The sequence below is a fragment of the Pinus tabuliformis genome, chromosome 7, assembly GCF_031772625.1.
Source record: "Pinus tabuliformis cultivar Carrire ecotype Pingquan chromosome 7, CPIR1, whole genome shotgun sequence".
NCBI classification, from domain to species: Eukaryota; Viridiplantae; Streptophyta; class Pinopsida; order Pinales; family Pinaceae; genus Pinus; species Pinus tabuliformis.
In genome coordinates this window covers 81,109,194-81,133,533 of record NC_142293.1, presented here as the reverse complement: position 1 = coordinate 81,133,533, position 24,340 = coordinate 81,109,194, and the positions used below count along the sequence as shown (strand labels likewise).

Below are 24,340 nucleotides of genomic sequence, written 5' to 3'. Positions count from 1 at the left end.
AACTCAACTTATAAACCAATTTCCTCTCCCACACCAAAAACTTCTTAGGCTCCGGCCAATAAAATTACTACCAACTATGCTTTGTGTGAACTCTCAACTTTGGTCACAACTTTCTCACATGCGCCGGAAATTTTTATACACGTGGCCCGACATTATTCACTAACAGGCAGAACCAATTCGTCCTTGACATCGGCACGCCACGCTTTTTGAATTCTACTACATTGCATTATAGTAACGTGGGCGTCTGTGTCCTACTTATGCAATCACATGACATGGTAGTTCAGAAGAAAAGCATTTATATAAATGTAACCACTGCAATCATGGGTAAAAAACACCATTCATCACGATTCCCCAAAAAAAACATCACAATCTTCCAAAAGAGAGTAATAGAAATCATATATCTACTGATACTCCTAACCATACGTGAGGAATCCGCTCACCTCAGCTGCTGTGGAGAAAGTTTTGCTCTCATTCAGTAAGTCTGTGTGTTGGGCGGGTGTTATTCTGTAAGTGTGTATGTTGGGCAGGTGTTGTACATAACAGACCCTGCATGATATTGTGGCGGGTTTCCAGATGGTTTTTCTTTTTATAGACAATAAATGTGATGTGAAAATATTTGTGAAAGGTTTTTGGGATTCGTTTTTAATGTTGAGTCCTAATAATAGATTAGAAAAGTAGGGAGATCGGGTGGGTAACTTTGTTGAAGTGGGTCTGTGAGAGTTTCAGGATTCGTTGCTTGTTGTTTCCTTGGGCTCCGAGAAGCTAGAAGTATAAGGTGGGCTGCAGGGCTCTTTTGGGTTCTATCTAGTCTGTGACACATGTTTGTTTAATGCGCCCTGTGCTGTGGTGGGTGTTTGGAGAGAAGTGGGTTCATGGTTTTTTTCACGATGTTTATTGATTTTGGTTTCCTTTTGGGTTATTGTTATTGGTTTTTGCATTGCATTATTGACGCAAAAACTGGCTTGATTCTTCACAGTTTTGATAAAAAGCTCACCTGTTTTTTTTATACCTTTTTTGGCCTAATGCTCCTCAAGGCTTTTGCTTCTTTGGCTTTTTAAGTTCTTATTCACTCACTGGTTTTTCTGTTTTCTAGGTTGTTTGCATTGTATGCATTGCCCCATGGTCACTGGGAGGAGGATGACCAGGGGATCTTTGGACTTTGAATTTGCTCTGTTTGGGGTGGTCCTGCTTCTAGTAATCTGTAATGGAAAGGCAGAAACTTGGGAGATTGGCGGTAGGATCAGCAGCAATGTTTCAGAGGTGCATTGGGAAGAGGCAAAAGACTCTTATCCTCCAGGTGCTCTTATGGTGGGCTTGTCTCTTGTGAAAGGCGCAGCGGAGATAGGAGCTGGCAAGTATTTCTATTCATTCAATCCAAAATCGATCTTGCAATTTCTGTAATGTTTCATATGTATGTGCTACTGTGATTGAATATATAGAAATCAATACCGTTTTTCTTAGCGTTATTGGTGCTTGGTCTGGACTCTATTTTGAGGATTTTTCTCAAAATTTTCACAAATATCAGTGTCTAGTCAGTAAGGTTGATGTCCAACGGCTACATTGTGATGTTAGCTGTAGTATATGCTAGTTGTGTTTGTGGCTGCAATAGTCTTTTACTTTACTGGTGCCTCCCTCATTTCCCTAGTGGATTTTGCAAGCATTCGGAGAATAGCCCTCCATTTCTTCCTCTTGTTCCTGATAGAAGGTCCTCTAATTTCATTGATATTTACGCATCTTTCTTCCCTGTTAGCCAGGTCAAGTCTTCTAAGCCACAGTACCTTCATCCTGCTTCGTTGCAGTAGATTTTGGTAAATTCTTAAGATTACCTGAAAGCCTATATTCATTTGAGCATCTCCGGTGAAGAGGGTCTTGGGGGCATAGAGTAAGGGAAGTCTGCAGCTTAGGTGGCAATATAATGGCTGTTAGAGGTCACTAAATGGAATTTTACAGTTCATGTTGGAAAAAGAGATTACTACGCGCTAACAATTCAAAAAATATTCTGGTCAAAGAGTGACTAAACCTTCATCATTAATTCATTCAAGATCGAGATATTGATTAAGTAAATAATGCCTCTTAAAGTTCATCCTATTCATTTCGAAGTGTGTTCTTGGTAATGAGAAGTATATACCTCTGAGATCCGTCAAAAGCTAAATATGTGAGCATAAATAACTTCAAAAATCAATTCCCAACCGCTAAGGAAGGGCTCATGACGAGTCAAATGTATAAGTTCCTGCAAAATGGGTTTGGGAAGTTGCTTGGATAAGAAAATGCCACACACGCATAGTTGAAGTGAGTTCAAAGACTTGGTTGCTTTCCTTGATAGAGGAGGAGAAGTGACTAGAGAGAGTAATTAGTACCAGCATAGATCCATATTAAGTCGGGATCTATCAAGCAGTAAGAGGGATCAAAACTTTGAAGTGTAAATTTTTTGATCATTTAGGATGGATCTGGGCTAAGATGAAAAGAAGGGTAACAATATTTCTATGTAAATATCATATTGATAGTGTTCTATTTTTGTGTAAATCTGAATCTCTCATTTTCTCTCTCTTTATACCTGTTTTTATGTTAGGTGTACATATCAAATCTCTCTCTCTCTAGACTTTTATTTTTATTTCTATCTATATTGGACTAACACATAATATCACCATTATTTTTTACTATTTTTTAAGCTGACATGCAAGTATTACCCATATATGTGACAACATTTTTACCATACGGGGATATAGAGCACTTTGCTACTCTCAGTGTAATAAAGGTTGAACATTGTAGAAGGTGTATGGATCATGATCGCCCTTAGGATGAAATAAGTATAACTATAGTCAAAGGATAGCTGATCAACCTCACATCTACGCAAATATTTGCTTGTAGATGTGAGCATATGCTTGTTAGAGATCAAGATCTTTTACTATAAGCAAATACTTTGCTACGTACTTCTATATGTAAGTATGAGCCAAATGATGCAAATTCATATGTTGTAACACTAATTACACGATGATAATGGTAGTACATGATGACCTTATCCTAAACTTGACCACTATAATATTTTTTATTTTCTTGTAGTAAGAATTTGGTTTGGGACCATGCCTAGGTGAATTTGCTATCCTTATGAGTAGATTAAGTCACCCAACAATATAGTAAAAATACCCCTCTGACTGCGCTCAGTAGATTACATCATAATCATGTGAGGACCATGTTCTCCTCTGGGGTGTAGATGCCATATTATGTACTAAAAAAAAGCCTACTTAGTCCTTATGCTCTTATACCTAGGTGATGGAATTATGTTGTGAACTTTGTTGAGATGTCAAAGTCCAAGGATGAATGAATGAAGAAAGAAAGAAGAAAATATGTTAATGTCCATTAGTGACCAAAGTTACATTGATGGGAATCAATTTTACAACCAATATTAGTAGTCAGTTGGGGTGTGCTTAGGGCATTTCCTCTATGGTGGATCACTTGGGCAATGCAAATTGACAATGCAAACATGTATATTAAATTATGTAAATCTGTATGTGAAAGTGAAGATAGATCCTTGATCATATAGTGAAGAATGCCCCTTTTTTGGGAGTGGGAGATCTCTAACCATCGTTTGAATTGGAGGAGGAGCTTAAATCATCGATAATTATGTAATCAACAACAATCTAGGAAAGATGACACATCTTCCTAGCCTTGTGAGTTGCATGTTTGTGTGTCAGACACATAATGCTAGAGTATCACACATGAGACACATGTCTTGTGCCAATACCCCATGTGTGTTTGACAGATGGTCATCACATTGTCTCAACACGTTGGGCACTCAGGATACTAGGGAATTGCAGGAAATTTCACAAATTAAAAAAAGTGTGTAGGTGTGTTTGGATCTAAGTTGCACGATACGGGGAAATGGGTACGGGTATGAAACGCGACCCCCCCAGATTTTGGAAACAGGGAAACACAATCACATAATGAAAGCAATAATATCCAAAAACAACCTTGATAAACGAGGTTTATTATAAATATATATCCAAAATCAACCTTTATTATATATGCGAGGCTGTGAGTACAATAAAGACTATGAAGCTGCAAGTACTATAAAGACTAAAGACTAATAGTCTTCAATATTCATCCTCATCATCATAATCCTCATAAAAAATAGAAGCAGAAGCATGCTCAATAGTGGATGGTGGAGTTGAAGAAGATGATTGCCCAATTCCGCTTCTAGGCTCCTGATCCTACGCAAAAAAGGGCAATTTTTCCAGAAACACGATCATACGATCTTGAAACGTGTTTCAGGTTGTACTGGGGCACATTTCAGCGTCGTGAAATGTGTCAGTACGACCTGAAATGCGTTTCAAAGCTGTACCATACGCGTTTCCAAGTTTCAGTGTCGTTTTTTGCTAGAAACAACCTCCTGCCCAACATTTCCTTCAACATAGGTTTGGATGTGTCATTAAATATGTTTTTATTTTTTATTGGTGTAGTTCTATTTTGTAAATGTTCAAAAAATTTACACATTTATGTCATTATTTCATCTTTTTTATAATTTTGATATTTTTAAAATCTCAGGCACATAAAAGGGGAACTCGTTTTTTAATGGATGTTAAACTCAAAAATAAGCTCGACTACCCTCACACAGTTAAGTGAAGAATAGGGTTTGCTAGTACCTTGCCAATACCATACAATAATTTGCATGTATGCAATGCCAACAATATTCAGTATAATCCATAGCCACATTTGGCAAACCTCGCTCAAAGAGCATGTTTGTTAGGATTTGAACTTGGGTCATTGTCACCACATTTGTTCCAAGTTACTGCTAGGCTAATCCTATCTATCTACCTATATTTATTTATTTATTTATCTCCAGGGAAAATACTGCATTCTTTATTAATAAAACAAAGATACATTGTATGTTTGCTATTAAGCAAAATGAGCACCCAAGCTCACAAAATAGATATACTCTCAAATAAGTATGAACTAAAAGATCTAAATACTTCACAACGAGAATGTTAAAGCTAGAGTCCATGCCAATAGTGGCCAACCAAGATATATAGGTATGGCACCATAGTTCTAAAAATAAAACTTTAGGAGACCAAGTAGATCAAACCAATCAAGGAAGCATCAATAATACATGTCCTCAATCAAAAGAGATGTTCGAATCAACTATAGCTCGAGGGTAGTCCCATCATTGAAGGATGTAGTTTTAAAAATTTCAAGTCTAGATGACTAATGTCCTTATGATCTCAATTGAACAAGTAAATCCCTGAATTTAATTAATGATCATTTTTTTAAACCATAACATCAATCACATAATAGGTGGAAATCAAATAACGGAAGCATAATAACAATTTCACACATACGTAGGTCACAACTCTTTCAAAAGTCAACTTTTCATTACTTCAAAAAACTTACAAGGGATACCTCCACAAGCTACCAAAACCAAGCAACTGCACGGCTTACAAGATCACCCTGCTGATTAGAACAACTTGTTGAGAATGTATGACTGTATGAATTGTATGGTTGATTGTACATATTATATGGCTTGTCCATATGGATTGTATGTGTGCCCATACGATTGTACATAATTGTTTTGTACAATTCTCCATAATTGGACATCAACCCGTACGAAATTTCCTATTGCTCGGATTCACCTCTTCTTGAATATGCTCTCTCTCTCTCTCTCTTTCTCAATCGCTCAACTTGCTGAATTGTTTAATTGTATGTGTTTACAACCTCTATCTTGACCTATCTTTATACTTTTAATGAGACCAAAACACTAATCTCTTTTTGAGTTTACTCATAGTCTAAGTCCTGCATGCATGAGATACACCTTTCTAGACTTAATAGCTAAATATAAGACTTTTCACTTTTTTACTAAGTGAATTACAAAATGGAATGACTTTTCCAAAATAGATTTATTTTTTGAAAATATCTCGAACTACTTCTCATATATTCAGACTAAATTTGTGCAGGAGTTCTTGTTCGAGCTATAATTCTCAACACTCCCTCTTAACAAGGAAGGATCTTTGTTCTAATCCTAGTTTGTCTTTGGATGCCCTAAACTTCCCTCTTACCAATGGCTTGGTTATAATATTAACTATTTATTGATTCGTGGGAACATATTGGAGCTTCACTACTTCTTTTTGCGCCTTGTCTTGTATGAATTGATATTTGATCTGTATATGCTTGGACCTGTCTTGAAACATTGGATTCTTAGAGAGTTTGATACAACTCTAATTATCATAATAAATGTTTGTAGGTTTCAAGTCCTGATCAAACAATCTTGCAAGTAACTTGCAAAACCAAATGGCCTCACAAGTAGTATTATTGGCTACCATGTACATTGCCTTTGCTGGGTTAAGTGTTACAGAAGTTTGTTTCTCGTTGAACTCAGATATCATTGTTGATCCCAAGTTAAAGCAACACCTTAAGGGGCTCTTCCTATCTGCTGCATTGCTTGCCCAATTTAATTTTAATAACCCTACAACTTCACATCACCATATCTAAGCTATCTCAGACCATACTCCACTATTCTCCTCAAATACTTGAGCATGTGTTTTGCTGCTACCTAATGCTCTTGCCTTGGCTCCACCATGAAGTGACTTAAGATATTCATATCAAGACACATATTTGGCCTGGTGTTGACCAAATATGACAGGGAACCAATCAATTTGCTATGCATCATGGGGTCCACCAACTTTAGATTAGTGATTATGATTCATGGGTTTTGTTGGCTTGTTGGGCCCTGACCTAGGTTCAGAAGTGATTTAGCCAAACAAATCCCGAAACTACCGGCCCTTTCGGCAACAGTTTGCGGTGCGCAGACTGAGGTCTCACCCGAGGTAGTATGGGAGGGTGCTGGAACCAGGTTTCCGCACCCTAGGGATGTTTTGATGAAATATAGGAAGTTTGCGAACCAAACCTGCGCGCTTGCTCTGCTCTGCGCAGCTCTGTAAAGAGCACGAAGACGCGTTGTTCTAGATCCTTTACCCTTACTGTGCTATTATTATAGATCTTAACTTAATTGTGTGGGTCCAATATTTTCCTTAATCATTCAACATTCATAACAAGTGCGCGTAATCATAAACTGTAAAGAGATGCATAAATATAACAGAAGCATCGACACACAGTATTTCAGAATCAACTTATCTTTTATTAATTCTCTGTCCAAGTACAATCCCAACTCCGCCTTGCGCACTCAGCTGTAGGGGTCTGCGCACACAACTGCAGACTCTACTAGGCCTCCACGCACTCAGCTGCGGAGCCTCTATCTATCACTACGACCCAGTACCTTCAGATCTACTTCTAGCTTCTAATCATGCCTTCACATCTCTCTATTACTTGTCAAAACTTAGAATCCCTTTACACTTAGAGCCTCACTCTATGGCCAACACGCTTACATTAAATTACATTATTTTAGGACGGACAACCCTAGACTCTCGTGCTCCGCGCCCGCATTTTGCGGGGTCTTTACATTATATTGACCAAAATTCGGGCTTCAAGCCCCAAAAACATGTTATGGGGGGATCCGCTGCGCAACAGGTTTGGCCATAGGTTTGCAGTTCTCCATCTAAAACCTCTTTACGGTTTGAACTTACGTTGCCCAAGGAAAATCTTCCCTAGTCTCTGCCAAACCTCAATTGCTAATACGCTATGTTGCACGAGTTTCCTGTACGCGGGTACTTCGGGTACAAGGGAACAAGTATCTGGCACGGCTAGAAGCTTTGCCCAAATTTATAGGAAACGTCAAGTTGGGAGCGACAATAATATAATATATTAAAATTTAATATATATTAAAAATAAAAATAAAATAATTTATTTATTTCCATCCAAAACTTGCCAATCAAATTCCATCCTGCAGATTCCATCTTGCAATGAAATATGTAAAAGATTGAACTTTGAAACACTGCTAGAAAAAATCAAAATATTAATCCATCAACAATTTGCCAATGAAATTCCTTGCCAACAAAGAAACATGCAGAACTCCCAAACTGAAAAAAAGGTTATTATTACTTGATTATTATGTGATTTCATGCAACACTATATTATATTCAACTTCAAAATTCAAGTTTGGAAATTTATAAAATGAAACTGACTAACACACTACTCTTTCTCTTTTTGACCATCACTGTAATTTGTTGAATCTTATCATTAAAGCTTCAAGATAGACTTCAAGAAAGTAGACTTATTTGCAATTGTTGAACTTCAAGATTTGCAACAGAAGCTGCCAAGGAATGACTGGCAACTGTCTATATTTTGTTGAAACCTTTGCTACATCTCCATGTCTCTGTCGCTTTACAGAGCCCATGTAGTCCAACCCCCTGACCTGACATGTATCACTTAGAAAATAAACAAATGGTACCTTCTTTGCTCAAAATAGGTACCTGAAAGGTGAAAATCTACTCAAAATAGGTACCCGAAACATCAAAATCTGTTGTAGTGAAGCTCCCAAAAAGATCCAAAGTACCCGTTGAAGCTCCCGACGATTTTGGAACGTTTCCTACCAGCTCCCAAGCTCCCAAGAGCACGGGAGTGTGAGCTACGTGCTCTCCAATGCCTGGGAGTTGTACCTGTGTTACTATGCTAATAAGTAATGCATCATGTCAATATCCTTCATCTCGAACTCTATTGCCATATTTGATTTACACCAAACAATGCGATTCTCTACACTTGTTAGAAACAAGTCATCTACATACAATGCCAAAATGAGTAGATTAGTCTAAACAAATATGTAATAGAAGTTAGAAATTGTTTTGTGTTTAGTGAATCCCATATGCTATGGATATCCATCTGTCCATAATATTATGCTCTTAGTGCTTGCTTGAGTCCATATAAAGCTTTCTTAAGCCAACAAACATGGGACTCCTCATCATGTACCTCAAAGCCCTGAGGCCACTTTATGTACACTTCTTCCTCAATGATTCCAATGCCAATTGAGGAAAGATTTATTCACATCCATTTGATGTATCATCCATCTTATAAATGAAACCAAGGACATAATTACTCTAGTGGAAGTGTACTTGGTGATTAGGGGAAATGTCTCCTTGTAACCTACTCCCTCTCTTTGGGAGAACCCTCTTGCCACAAATCTTTCTTTGAACTTCTCAATGCATCTATCTGTGGCATGCTTGATTTTGTAGAGCCACTTGAAACTCATAAATGACTTTCCCTCTAGTCCTGGCACTGTCGCAAACATCATTCTTCACGACGGAGGTATACTCCTCCACCATGGCATCTTGCCATAATTTCTAGTCAATTTCCTCTTGGAAATTGGAAGGCTCAGAAACTAGAGTGCTACTTATCAATGCCATATAGTTTGGAAACTTCTTTATAAGTTTGCTCTCTTTAAATGTGCTCCTAGGAGCTTCAAGATGCTCCTAAGCATCCCTTAATTTTTGAGTGAACCATCTGTTAGTTTTTGAAGCATCGAATGGTGTTCTAGTCTCGACAGTTGTCAGAGAGGCTAAGAAACACTAGGACTCCATAATCCTGACTACACGTGACTCCACCAAACCCAAACCTTATCCCTAGCCAAAGCTCCCATGTAGCTCTCTCTCTCTCTCTCTCTCTCTCTCTCTCTATATATATATATATATATATATATATCTATATATACATATCGCTATCCCTAGCCCTATGTGTCTATATATATATCACTAACCCTAGCCCTATGTATAGGGAGACAAAGAGAGGGGGAGAGGGAGGGCTATGGAGGAGCTAGGGGTAGGAAAGGTTGTATTCGTTTGTCTCTGTGTATAGAGAGAGAGAGAGCTATTGGGGAGGATACAATTATATATATATATATATATATATATATATATATATATATATATATATATATATGTAGAGAGAGAGAGAGAGTTGTGGGGGTGGCTAGGGTAGGGTTTTATATAGTAATGGGGGAGCTAAGGCGAGGGTAGTATTATATATATAAACCCTACCCTAGCACTAGCTTATGTGTCTGTGTGCGCTATGGCTAGGGTTGGGTTATATATATAAATCCCTACCCTAGCCCTAACTCCCCCATAACTCTCTTTAGGGCTATGAATAAAGCTAGGGTTTGGGTTTGGCGAGATTACACGAAGAGTTGGTCATGGTTTTGGAGGTGAAATGATGTGCGTGTATTCTTTCATGTCTTGTTTTGGGCATGTGGTGTGTTATATATCTTTATCCATGCGTGCCCTTATCTTTACATGTTCCCTTATGTCTTGTTTCGAGGTGTTGTGTGTTAGACACCAGTATCCACATGTACCCTTGTCTTAGATGTCATGTGACAACCAATAGTATGCTTGATAATGTCTTTTGGAAGAAGGCAAGTTAGTTGAGTAGCCTCTGCATAGAACCTATATTGGTGGAGCAACTTGATTTATCAACTACTATAAAATCACCATAATGAGTTTGATGATGTCTTCTAAAGAAAGGCAATTCAATGGAGTTTACTAGGTAGATGTAGGCAGTGGTGGGCTCTGGGATCACAAGTGTATGCAAGAAGAGTTGGTCATGGTTTTGGAGGTGAATGTTATTTGTGTTTGTGTATTCTTTCATGTCTTGTTTTAGGCATGCTGTGTGTTATATATATGTATCCATGTGTACTCTTAGATATATTTACATCTTCCCTCATGTCTTGTTTCACGGTGTTGCGTGTCAGATACTAGTATCCATAATGAGCTTGATAATGTCTTCTAGAGGAAGGCAATTAAATGGAGCTTACTAGGTAGAGGGAGGCAATGGTGGGTTCTCTCCCTTATATATATTTACATGTTCCCTTATATAGAGGCAATGGTGGGTTCTCTCCCTTGTATATATTTACATGTTCCCTCATATATATATTTACATGTTCCCTCATGTCTTGTTTTGAGGTGTTGCATGTTAGATACGGGTATTTGCATGTACCCTTGTCTTAGATGTCATGTGATTTGGCCAATAATATGCTTGATATTGTCTTTTGGAAGAAGGTGAGTTCGTTGAGCAGCCTCGATGTATAGTTTGTATTGGACGAGCAGATTTATTTATCAACTACTATAAAATTGTTGAATTTAAGCTTCTATGATCCATAACAAGTTTTTGAGAAGATTTTTTGGCGGAAATCACATTATAATACTTTTGTCGATGCATTAGTATTCCACATTAGTAATTTTTAGGTTATTAATGATTAATGTTTGATTTAGTGATTACAATTTTTGGTAATAAATATAACAAAAACTAACTTTCATAATAATTAACTAACCATTTATTTATATGATTATAATTGGAGAAAAGGCCTAGTAATAACTAATTTATTCATTCTCTCGATTTTTAAATACAAACTTTACCTTTATTCAAATGTTGGTAATAAATATAACAATAATTTTGGCTATGTTGCACGGGTACCCGCACCCGGGAGTGGGGTTATCGAACCCGTCCCGGGTTCCCGCACCCAAGTACCGGATTCGGGTACGGGTTCTTCCCAGACGAACCCAGAAGAACCAGGTTCTTCAAAAAAAAAAATTGGGTTCTTTTCCTTTAATGGGTTCTTGGGTTCTTCGGGTTCTTCATAAAAAAACTATATTAAAAATTTAATTTTCAAATAATTTTTTTTATTGAAATTTAAAAAATAACTTATAACAAATGTAAAAAACTTAAAAAACCCTAAATCTTTAAGACTTTAACTCTTTATGAACGCACACAAGCAAATATCTGATACGTGATTACTGATTTCATTTAACTTTTAAGTTTTTTCCATTTGGTTGAGGCTTGAGTCGTCCCCGTTTACCATTTCCGGCGGCAGTGGGCAACTTCAGCGGCAGTGGATAGAGCAGCTTCAGCGGCAGTGGTATTTACAATTTTCGTTTTCAATTTTATTATTCCATGAAAAAGTTTCACAAGACCCGCGTGTGAAAAATATAGGTGCATTATATTACACATTTGAACAGTGAACACCCACAGGGGCTCAACTACATTAAGCAGAATTGTCGGAATGAATGTCACAATTTCTTGCTGTTTCAGACTGTCTGCAACATGAGCCACAACTGTCAACCCACTTTTATACGCTCAATTTGCCTCCTACAGCTGCCGCATAGTCCCTCCTCCTTGTTGTTATCAAACGTTGAGTTGTAGGGCTTGATTCATGCCACTGTTTACACAAAACAGCTCACTGTTCACTAAGGAACAGACCTCGGCCTCCCTATGCTAGACTCCTGTACCCAACCGAAGCCCTAAACAGAGATGACAATGCCACAAACTTACCTATACTCAGCCCAGACTTGTTAAATTTTTAATTTTTTATACTATATACTATAATATGAGAAGTATACGTTTCAGTTCTTTTAACCTGAAATAGTTGCAATTAGATTAATAAAGCGCAAAAAATCTTCATCATTTTTGGCATTAATGAATGGCATCACATAATTGCATTCATACATTGAATATAGCTCTGTGCTATTCTTTACAATATAAACCGTTCAGTGAGAATGTATTTCAAATTTTCAACTCAATCATCTACACAACATTCAAGCCAGTTCATTATCTACCCTCTAACAATGGTGTTGCTTGCCCTTGCAATGTAATTTCACCATGGATCAACAAAATCCAATTAAATGGTTCAGAATTTGTTCAGGAAAAACAGTTCATAGTATATATATTTTAATTTTTGAAAAATTGAATCATTACATTTGTCATTAACATATAAATTCTGTGGTATTTTTTTAGGCTTGTGGCTACATTAAAGTATAAATTATGGCTGCTGACAGCGTATATTTCACTATTGTCCCACCAAACACACAAGGCAGCCCAATAAAATAAAGTTTAAAATGTTGAGTCTTTGAGAACTCAGAATACTTTAGGATTTTTGAGCGTACTCCTGAGTTTGTAGGAAACTTGGCTAGTGTATCTCAGTCAGCTGTGTGTGACAAAATCTGTCCCATTTAAATAATTATCATTAAATTTTTCTTGTTTAAAGTTGAAAAAATATACAAATTCAAATTTCATATATATTATTAATTATAAATTTATAATTTATAAAATTTAATATTATTATATTACCCGACGAACCCACGCACCGTATTTCCAAAAATGCCGTCCCCGTCCCCGTCCCCATCCCAGTCCCCGTCCCGCACCCACGTTTCCTGGCAACATAGAATTTTGGTGATAATTATAACAAAAATAACTTTTATTTTCCCTCGGTCCAGTCAGGTTGGCCAGTCAAGATTAGCTGTTTCTCAGTCAAATTGCCCAATCCAATATAGCTGTTTCCTAGTCAAATGTAGCCGTCGGAAGATCTGCTCTCCCTATTTAACATGCAGCCATGATCTGATTCTTCAACTTGTCCTGACGATGAATCACGCTCGTTGGTTTGAAATGCGTCGACAAAAGTACTATAAAATTACCATATTGAGTTTGATAATGTCTCATAGAGAAAGTCAATTAAATGGAGCTTACTAGGTAGAGGTAGGCAGTGGTGGGTTCTCTCCCTTATTGATATTTACATGTTCCCTTATATATAGGTAGTGTTGGTTTCTCACCCTTATATATATTTACATGTTCCCTCGTATCTTATTTTGAGGTGTTGCGTGTTAGATACTAGTATCCGCATGTCATGTGACTTGGCCAATAATATGTTTGATAATGTCTTCTGGAAGAAGGCAAGTTAGTTGAGCAGCCTCAGCATATAGCCTGTATTGGAGGAGCAGCTTGATTTGTCAACTACTATAAAATGACCATAATGAGTTTGATAATGTCTTCTAGAGAAAGGAAATTAAATGGAACTTACTAGGTAGAGGTAGGCAGTGTGGGTTCTCTCTGGAGTCTGCACTGAAGCTCTACTAGTTTCCAAGGTCGACAAGCATCCAAAACTGTGGTTGTGGAGCTGGAAGGGGGGGGGGGGTTGCGGAGAGCTGGGAATCTGGTCATATAATCCCTTTGGAAGACAACTTATTCATCTTTCACTGCCTTTTGTACTTGAGCCCTTTTCATGGTGCAACTTGCTCATTGGCATTATAACCATGTTCTCTATCTAAATTATAGATACATAGAATGGTTTCCAGGTTTGTAGACATCAATTCTGTTGTTCGATTTATCTAGGTAAGTTTAGGATAGCATGCATGTTTACAAAAGTAAAACATTACTATGTTATGACCAAAGTGTTCTGTATATAGTGGAAATTTTGCAATCGTTTCTCTAGAATTAGATAGTTATATGTTCAATTTAGTTTGAAATAACAGATATTTTGTTGAATGATTTTATACTAAAACATGCAAGTCATTGATCCTAATCTTTTTCGTTGAGTGCAGTTTGCTTGGATGGAACTTTACCAGGTTATCATCTAAGTAGGGGATGGGGTTCAGGGGCAAATAATTGGCTCATACAGCTTGAGGTGTACCTCTTTTCTTTTTTACAATTTTATTTGTTTTGGTCCCAAAGAGATGAGTACTCATAAAGGCATCTTTCATACATTTGTGGCTAGCCATAGGCTTTCTTATGTTTTTCTTAAAATGACAATGGAATGGATGAAATATAGATCTTAAATATAGGTGTTAGGATTGTAGGGTCATACTATTCTGCTTCAGTTTTCTTAACAGTATCTAAATTTTAAAATTTTGAAGCTTTGTCTTTTCTTGGCTTTGTTAATATTGCTTATTGTGCTTTATCTTTGTATGTCCAAAATTAACCAGTCAATCAAGTTATTTCACACAAGACTAATCCAAACTCTTTATTCTATATCTTTGTTGATTGCATGATTCAGTGATCTTATTGGTTAGTGGATTTTTCATTGTTCGTGTTGAATATGCACGTTGTTCTCATTGTTATTTTGTTGATCTGAAATGAGATCATGAAGAAAACAAAATGGTTTATTGATGGCTTACTAGTGGTCTAGATTGCAAGTTAATGGCAAACTATGAAGTGGAAAACCATGCTACGTAGTTGCTACAAAAGTGGGCGAGATGAAAACTGGGTATTGTAATTTTGAGATAACAGAGGCATATGAAGTCGGATGAAGACAAAATTTGGACTGTAGGGAGATGGTACATATGTACATGTGCCCGCCATAAATCAGCCTTAGATTCATGGATTTACTCCTAAAATATGCAAAATAGATGTGGATGTAATTTGGCCATAACTCAGTTGTATGATGTCGTTTTGCAATGAAATTTTGACAGGAGCAATCTGGCAGCTATATTCATGTGTCCACCAAATTTCAGTGGAAAATCTGATATCCTGGTCCTCGAAATTGCCAAAGCACAGTTAGATCTGTCATGGCTTTTAAGGAAAAGAAAGGTTGGAAGCCCAACCATCTTCAAAAACGCATAAAAGGCAGGAGAATTGGGGAGCTGAGGGGGGATTGAAGCCCAAGCCAAGCAAGAGAAGTTTAAGGGGAACTTGGGGACTGCATAGTTAATTTGTGAGAGAAGTTAAAATTTGTTGTGGATTAATTTTATGTCAATGAGGTGAAGAAGGAAGAATAGAGTGCCAAGGCAGAAAACAAAAGTTTCGTCATTATTCTTGAGAATTGCCAAGTTGCCAAAGGGCCATCAAAGCCATTGATAAATTTGGTATTTCGCCTTCAATGTCATTGTAATCTGAATATATGCCTAAGATTAATTTAAAGCCAAAAAAGAACTATTATTTTTGGGTTTTCCCAAGGTTGGCTTTTTGTGTTACTGTTATGTAGAATATTGTTTAATTTAATTCTGTTTTCTGCAATTAAAATACAATCTGCAACTTTATTATAGTAAGATTTAATGCACAACGAAATAGCGAGCAGCGTTTAACAATTGAATTAATTCCACATTTTAGTATTTGTGCTGGTGAGATGGACAGGCTGTAAGCCTATTGGTTATGGATTGATGGATTATGAGCCATCAGACTGTTATGCTCTTGACCTGCGAGAAGATACTAGAATATCAAATATGCAAAGGAATATAACCCAAAACACAGAACAATGAGAAATAATAGCATGTATCTTATTATTCAGAAAGGAAAGCAATGTTCACTTGCCTCTTCGAGGGGGCAACCTCCAATAGAGCAGGGCTCGATTACAAAATAAGACACGACGCTCCTCAATGGGGAGTCTCTATACTTTATATAGGATTCATACATGCAATACCATGGGTCAGTACTATGGTTCTTATTAATACCATCTATCTAATACCATGGTCCATTTGCAACTAAATGTGGTCCCTTCTTTAAATGCGGGTCAACCACTTACAATTATTAATATGGGTTTTATTGACTCTTTAACTAACTATATAGTATAACTATGACTCGACCCTATTACATAAATAAGGGGGTTAGGGTTGGACCCTAACATGCCCTCCCCCATAAAAACAGCCTTGTCCTCAAGGCTGAAGCTGCGGAAATTGCTGAAGAACAGTGGCTGGTTCCCAGGTCGCATCTTCTGGAGAGGTGTCTTTCCATTTGATGAGGACTTCCTTGATCGTGCAGCCACGGAGGTGCCATTCTCGCGTGTCAAGAACCTGTTCAGGTTGGAGCCAGATTGAACCTTCTTCATCCAATTCGGGTAGACTGGTTTGAATTCTGCAATTGTTCCCAACCACTTTCTTGAGGCATGAGACATGGAAGACGGGATGGATTTTTGCAGTGGGTGGCAAGGCTAGCTTGTAGGCTACTTTTCCGATGCGCTGAAGTATTTGATACGGTTTGTATAATTTTGGAGATTATTTCTGATAACCCTTGTCTTTGAGTGATGTTTGCTTATATGGTTGCAGCCTCAAGAATACCTGATCCCCTTCTTGAAATGTGCACTCTGAACGATGTCTGTTGCTTCATGCAATTTTCAGCTTGATGGAGATTATCTTTGAGGTGGGCAAGCATGGTTGCACAGTTCTGTAGGAGTTGATCCATTGCTTGTACCTTAGAGCATCCTGGGATACAAGAAGTAGGTGAAGGGGGGAGTTGACCATAAACTGTTTCATAAGGAGTCATCTTGGTGGTGGCATGATAGTTAGTATTATACCACCATTCTGCTAGAGGTAACCACTGTACCCATAGATGTTGCTTTTTTGAAGTGAAACACATGAGGTAGGTCTCCAGACATTTGTTGACTGCTTCAGTTTGACCATCAGTTTGGGGATGATAGGAAATACTGAGTTGGAGTTGGGTACCTTGTAGCTTGAAGAGTTCCTGCCAAAAGTTATTGGTGAAGATCGGGTCACGATCAGACATAATGGAAGTGGGCATGCCATGCAATTTGAAGATCTGGTCCATGAAAGATTGAGCCACCAAAGCGGGTGTAAAAGGGTGGGGTAGGGCGCAAAAATGAGCATACTTAGAAAGTCTGTCCACAACCACCATGATGACTGACTTGTTGCCTGACTTCGGAAGACCAGTAATGAAATCCATAGAAACATCTGTCCAGATTGAGGCAGGGATGGGCAATGGTTGTAAAGTGCCTGGGGATTTGACTATTTCTCCTTTGTGGCGCTGACACACATCACATTCAGCTACAAAAGTAAGAATGTCCTTTTTCATGCCTGTCCAAAAGAATGAACGCCAAGTGCGAGCATAAGTCTTCTGAAAGCCTGAATGGCCTGCAGAGGGAGATGAGTGCAACTCTGCCAAAATGCGATTTTTGAGGGTGGATGTTGGTGATATCACTACTTTGTCCTTGTAGCGAAGAATCTCATCCTGCCAAGAGTAGCCGCTGTGGAATTTGGATTTGCTTGCAATTGATTAATGAGTTGGGAGAGCGAAGGATGTGAAAACCATTCCTTGCGAGCCTCTTCAATCCACTTTGGAATGGGAAGAGAGATTGCTAGTAGGGTGCTTTCCTCCTCAAATTGGCGTGATAAAGCATCCGCTACGACATTTTCGCGCCCTTTCTTGTAAATTATCTCATAATCATATCCCAACATTTTGGCTAGCCATTTATTTTGTTGTGGTGAGGATAGGTGTTGTTCGAGAAAATATTGAAGGCTTTGATGGTCTGTGCAGATTTGGAAACGCCACCCCAATAAGTATGGTCGCCAGGTATCCACTGCATGTAAGATGGCCATCATCTCCTTCTCATAGGTAGATTGTCCCAAATTTGTCCCACTTAGTTGTTGGCTAGTGAAGGCCAAGGGTCAACCTTCCTGCATTAAGATAGCCCCAATACTCGTACCTGATGCATCACATTCAATCACAAAAGATTTGGAGAAGTCGGGTAGTGCCAATACAAGAGTGGAACGCATGGCATGTTTGAGAGCTATAAAATGCCTGTTGCGCTTCATCATTCCAGAGGAATGAATTTTTCTTGAGAAAGTGAGTGAGGGGTTTAGCAATGCGACCATAATTGCGTACAAATTTGCGATAGTAGCCGTTGAGACCCAAAAATCCTCTCAAAATCTTCAAGGTCTTTGGTTGGGGCCAATCCTGCATTACCTGGATCTTTTTGGGATCCACCCTAACACCTTCACGCCCCACAATGTGGCCCAAATACTCGACTTCTTTCATGCCAAAAGAGCACTTGGACAATTTGACAAATAATTTATGCTTCCAGAGTAGTTGCAAGAGCAGGTCTACATGCTGAAGATGTTTTTCCCAGGTGAGGCTGTAGATGAGGATGTCATCAAAGAAAACAAGGACAAATTTTCTGAGATATGGTTTGAGCAGGTGATTCATGAGGCTCTGAAAAGTGGATGGGGCATTACAGAGACCAAATGGCATTACCAGGAATTCATAATGGCCTTCATGAGTTCGGAAAGCAGTCTTTGGAATGTTTACTTCTTTCATGCGAATTTGGTGATAGCCCGAGCGAAGGTCTAGCTTAGTAAAGAATTGAGCCCCATTTAGTTCATCCAGCAAATCATCAACAACCAGGATGGGAAATTTATCTTTGACCGTCAGCGTGTTGAGGGCCTTGAAGTCTGGACACATATGCCATTCCCCATCTTTCTTGAGCACCATCAGCATAGTTGATGAATAAGGACTAATGCTAGGACGAATGACACTGACTTCCAAGAGTTCCTTGATGATTTTTTCAATTTCATTCTTTTGGGCGAAAGGGTATCTATATGGGCGCACATTTGGTGGTTGTGCCCCTGGGACCAAAGTAATGCTATGATCATGTTCCCCTCTCGAGGGTGGAAGCTCATGAGGTTTGTCAAAGATCTGCCGATGGTTGTTTAAGACCTATTGCATCTCAGGATGAATATGAAGAGAAGTGGGCTCGAAGGCCTGGGTGGCATTAAATTGGGTGATAACTCCATGGTGGCCCTTTTTTAACAACTTTTCCATCCGATGCGCGCTGATGATAGAAGGAGCACTTGCCTAGAGTCTGTGGAGGGTATGCATGTAGTCATTTTGCTTAAAGCTCATATATAGCTCCTGGAAATCCATTATGATTGGGTCGAGTGTGCGGAGCCATTCAGCCCCCAAGACAATGTCACACCCACCCATATTGATGGCAAACATGTGGGTCTTTAGGTGGTAATGCCCCATCTGAAGTTTGACATTTTCACAGCAGTCGTCACATTTCATTGTCCCCCCATCAGCAATCTGGACCTGGAAATTAGAGACTGCTCTGACAAAACAATGCACTGCTTTTGCGACTCTTTGATGGATAAAATTATGCGTGCTGCCACTATCAATCAAGACTACTACAGGGCGATGTTTAACAAAACCTCTGATTTTGAGAGTTTGGGGAGAAGAAATGCCTGCCAAAGCATGGAGCGAGATAACTGGTTCTTCTGGTGTAGCTGGGAGCTCATTGTCCTGCTGGTTGTCCTCATCTTCCTCCTCTGGTCCCTCACAGGGTGGGGCTTCCTCAGTAGCATCAATTTGAAAGAATTTGGGTTCCTTGCATTTATGCCCTGGGTAGTATTTGTCATCATAGTAGTAACACAATCCTTGCTTTCTTCTTTCCGCCATTTCTGCTGGTGACACCTTTTGAACCTTAAGTGTTTGGGTAGTGCTCAAGCCTGGGTGGGGTGTCCCTTGGCTATGAAATTTGGACGAGGCGACTGGGCTGCTAACGCGCGTTCCACTTCACGAGCCGTCGTGCAAGATGCCAACCATGTGGTTCGGTGGTGCATCCGGACGTGGGCTTGTATGGCATCTTTGAGATCCTACATTCCAAGTAGAATTCATCTAGACCTCTCAAGGAAGGCTAATGCTTCAAAGTTATTTATTCTTGTACTGTGCATGTCTGTTTGAGCTTAGTAAGACGACCCAAAAAGTTAGATTCATGATCAAAGCGATCAGAAAGGGCTTTTGAGAATATCTGCCAAGTCATTGGCCTTGCATAGCATCGTTGATGCCATTGCCACCATTGCCATCTTTCTTGGTCCAAGTAAAGGCTTCCCACACTTAGCTTAGTCTCATCATCTCTGATGTGATTCAATGTGAAATATTTCTCCATTTGTGATAGCCATATGGCGGAATGAGAGCCATCAAATTTATACATGTCCAGCTTGGGTGGTCGAGGGTGGGACTGTTGGTGGTTTCCATAGAAGTGAAGAGAATGGCTAGATTCACCCTCATGGTTTTCATTAAAAGCATATGCCTCCGATTGTAACCTCGACTTGCCCTTTGTGATTGCGTTACGTAAGGACTGGATCTGCTTCGTTAATTCATCCAACTTTTGTTCAAGGATGTCTATCTTCTCATTGGCCATAGCTTGAGCTTTGGTTTGTACCATGGACAGATATGGTGCACTTGTTGTTATTGGAAAAAAAAATTTGGGACCACCTGAAAATTTGAAGCTGACAAGTGATTGGTACCACCTTGCTCAGCCTGTCGTCTTGATTCTTATGGGCTAAGTCTCCAATAAGCGTCTCGGGAGGGCCTCAGATTTTTTTTTTTTTTTGGGTACTCCGAACGGAGTTTTACTCCTTGCTTAGGAATACTGTAGTAGCCAATTCTCAGAAAAGTTAATCTTGACCAATGTCCTGCGAGAATTACCCCAACATATAGGAGCCACAAGCCTCCCTGCACAAATAGTCAAATCTGTCTGTGAAACCCTCAACTGCTGAGTGTGAGTAGGAATGTGGCAACGATCAAACCCCCACTGCTAGATCTGAATGGCGGATCTGATTGTTGCTGCTGCGACAGAACCCAACTTGCTAGATCTCATATGGAAAAGAAGAGGCGACTTGTACAGAGACAAGGGAACTATGGTCTCAAGGAGTGTCAGGTGCTACAGATCGCAATATATATAAGGGTCCAACAATACTACTCGGCCCAATCTTTCAAGGCACTAACTAAGGAGGATCAATCGTACCCTTAGCTGTACTACCCGACTACCCTATCGTACGCGCGAGTAATCTCCCCGAGTGCTGTTCTCGGTGTACTGTAGCAGCAAGACGGCCGACGGTTTATCTACGGCGAGGTTTCAGGTGAGCCTAGGGGGCTTCCGATATACCCAGAGGGTACGTGGAAGACAGTCCGTGCGTGGTTCTATCTAATGCGCTACTACTCGAAGGGGTACCCACAGGGGTTACAAGGGAGTCCAACAAGCGTGACCACCTCTTGTATTTCCTGCGTGCATGCCTCCCCAAATCCACAGGTTTATGCGCTCAATGACAGATCCCGTGGTTTAAAGACGCTGGAACACGTCTCTAGCCAAAAAAAAATCTGCTAAAAATGGAGATCCCACCGGCCTTGGAAAGTGCTCTGATACCACTTGTTATGCTCTTGACTTGCGAGAAGATACTAGAATACCAAATATGCGAAGGAATATAACCCAGAACACAGAACAATGAGAAATAACAACATGTATTTTATTATTCAAAAAGGAAAGCAATGTTCACTTGCCTGTTCAAGGGGGCAACCTCCAATAGAGCAGGGTTCGATTACAAAATAAGACACGGTGCTCCTCAATGGGGAGTCTCTATACTTTATATAGGATTCATACATGCAATACCATGGGTTAGTACCATGGTTCTTATTAATACCATCTATTTAATACCATGGCCCATTTGCAACTAACTGTGGTCCCTTCTTTAAATGTGTGTCAACCACTTACAATTATTAATATGGGTTTTATTGACTCTTTAACGAACTATAACTATGACTCGACCCTATTACATAAATAAGGGGGTTAGGGTTGGACCCTAACACAGGCCTAGAGTTTGCAAACATGGCAAACAACCTGTATCATAAATACCTGCAGTGAACACTGAGAAAGTGGAGAAGCATTGTCACAAGGTCTAGAGAGGATTAGAAGACTAGAAATGATAGGGACTTCTCATGAAGGACACAACAAAGAAGATTTAGAAGCTAGGTTTACTTAGTTGGAGTGCATTGACTGAGATTGTAACACAAATTGTTGGTAATGAAGGATAAGAATGACACTCAATCGAGATTGAACATGAAAAGAAATGGCTGACCAAGAAGATTCCAAAGGCGAGAAGCTTGGGGACTTGGGTAATAATAGTTCTCTTCCTCCATCTTCCAACATTCCATCTAAGATTGGAGTGAAACTTGAAATACCAACTTCAGATGGCCAAGGTAATGTTGAGAAGCTAAAATTACTGGTTGAAAAGGTCAGAGGTTTATTTTGGCCTTTATTCAACCTAGGGTGATTGTGAGATATTTTGGCATTCCTTTTGGGGTGGGGTTGTGTTAGCACAAATTTCTGCAAAGTATGTAGATTGGAATAACTTTAAAAATCCTGCAGTGGAAATTAGTGAAACATTTAGGAAAATTTATGCTTGTGTCACATGGGGGTGTCCTTAGTCTAAAAAACACTGTTTCGACCTGTAAATCTGCAAAATAATGCAGAAAAAACAAGCATGCAATGGCTGTTTTTGACTGGGAAATCAGTGGCCGAAGAAGTCATAAAATAATTTTGTGTTTGGTGTGGTGGAATTGTCTCCAGCATTAGCTTTAAATTGGGAAAGTAAAATAGACAGAAAGCACTTTAAGTGGCTGATTTTTAACCAAAGAAAAGGCTCATAACTTTTATAGTATTGCACAAGAAAACCATTAAAATATTGACAAATCCAGAGTGACTAAACAGATAAAAAACATGCTTTATTCTTCAAAAGCCTGGAGGCTCATTGCACCATGAAGATTGTTACAGAACTGAATCCAGTGATATTCCTGCACAATAGAACAGAAGGTAGAATAAAGAAGGAGAAATAAATCCCGAGAATAAAGTATGAGCTGCTGTCAAAGAAGATCTACCTTGATCAAGAGTGACCTCTTCTTCTTCTTTTTAGTGATCAATGAGGTTGAATTACCCATGTGAGACTCTCCCTATGTGGATTGATGTGAGAAGAGAGGTGAACTGTCCATTTACTTGGGTGATGTGGAGGTTTGCTTGAGTATCACTAACAATGCAAGTGAAGAAAGCTCAGTTAATTGGAGTAGATAATCCATGCTCCTTGTTGACAGGGGAAAGGTGGAGTGAAGTGAGGATAAAGTGGAGAAGGAGAAACCAATGTGCATTAGTCAACTAAGAATAGAGGGGAGTGAAGTAGTAATGCACTAGAGTTAAACTAGTGAAGAACTAGGGTGAGGTGGAGATGGACTAGCCATGCACATGGAAAAAGAGGAGATGACTCTTGTCCAACTGAAATTGAACTAGAGAGAGAGAGTTAGACTGAAGCAAAGTGGAGAAAAGAGAATGCATGGATTAGTTAACTGAAGAGAACATCTCGTAGACTCCTCCGTTCATGCATGGGACTTAGTTAACTCCAGAAGATGCCAAGTCACTTCTAGACACATGCATGTGTCCTAGTAGTCTGCAATTGACTCACTCAAGTGACCTAGTTAACTCACCAATGCATTCAATCCACCTCAGATGATTTGTCACTTCACTCAAGCTCATGCATGTGCCCAGATCTTGCCATTTGTCACCCTGAAAAGCTGCCATGTGTCGTCCGTAGAGGCTGCCACATGTCACCCTTGCATAACTACTGCTAAAAATAGAAAATGGTCTGCATGTCCTCAAGACCATACTAATTGGACATAGTTTTCAAATAGGAGTCTGAATACAACATCAGAACCACCATGCAAAATTTGCTAAAAGTAGAAATATGTTGCATGTCGATGAAACTAGCCTCATTGCACTCTGTTTTCAGTGGGGAATCTGTACATGTGACCAAATTTGACATGCAAAATTGCTAAAAATTGACCCATCTCGCATGTCGCACGAAAGTATCTCATTGTAATCGTGGAGCTTGCAAGGATCTCAAATATACTATTACAACTGACATGTGAGTTTATGAACTGGTGCTAGAACAACAAGTATCATGCATGTAACCTGAAAAAGGCTCATCAGAATCCCGAGGTCATGAGGACCTGAATATATAATCAACATTGCCATGTGAACCTTCGAACTTTGTCCTAAAAAATACGAGAACCGTTAAAAGTAACAACTCTCTCCAATTTGATGAAAATATGTGCAAAACTATATCTGAACAACCATAAAATCACTAAATCAATA

At 39.1% G+C, this 24,340-nt stretch overlaps 1 protein-coding gene across 6 annotated transcripts in view; it reads left to right on the top strand.

Annotated features, from left to right (window-relative positions):
• Positions 1 to 294: 294 nt before the first annotated feature.
• LOC149245291 (pectin acetylesterase 12-like) overlaps positions 295 to 24,340 on the top strand; it is a 95,289-nt gene continuing 71,243 nt past the window's right edge. Inside the window, exons 1-3 of one of the 6 annotated variants that reach the window (XM_089457741.1) lie at positions 295 to 506; positions 1,094 to 1,351; positions 14,241 to 14,323. In XM_089457741.1, coding sequence (XP_089313867.1) covers positions 1,108 to 1,351; positions 14,241 to 14,323 — 327 coding nt within the window. In that variant the 5' untranslated portion in view covers positions 295 to 506; positions 1,094 to 1,107. The other 5 variants (XM_089457740.1, XM_089457745.1, XM_089457742.1 and 2 more) reach the window with 5 other exon arrangements.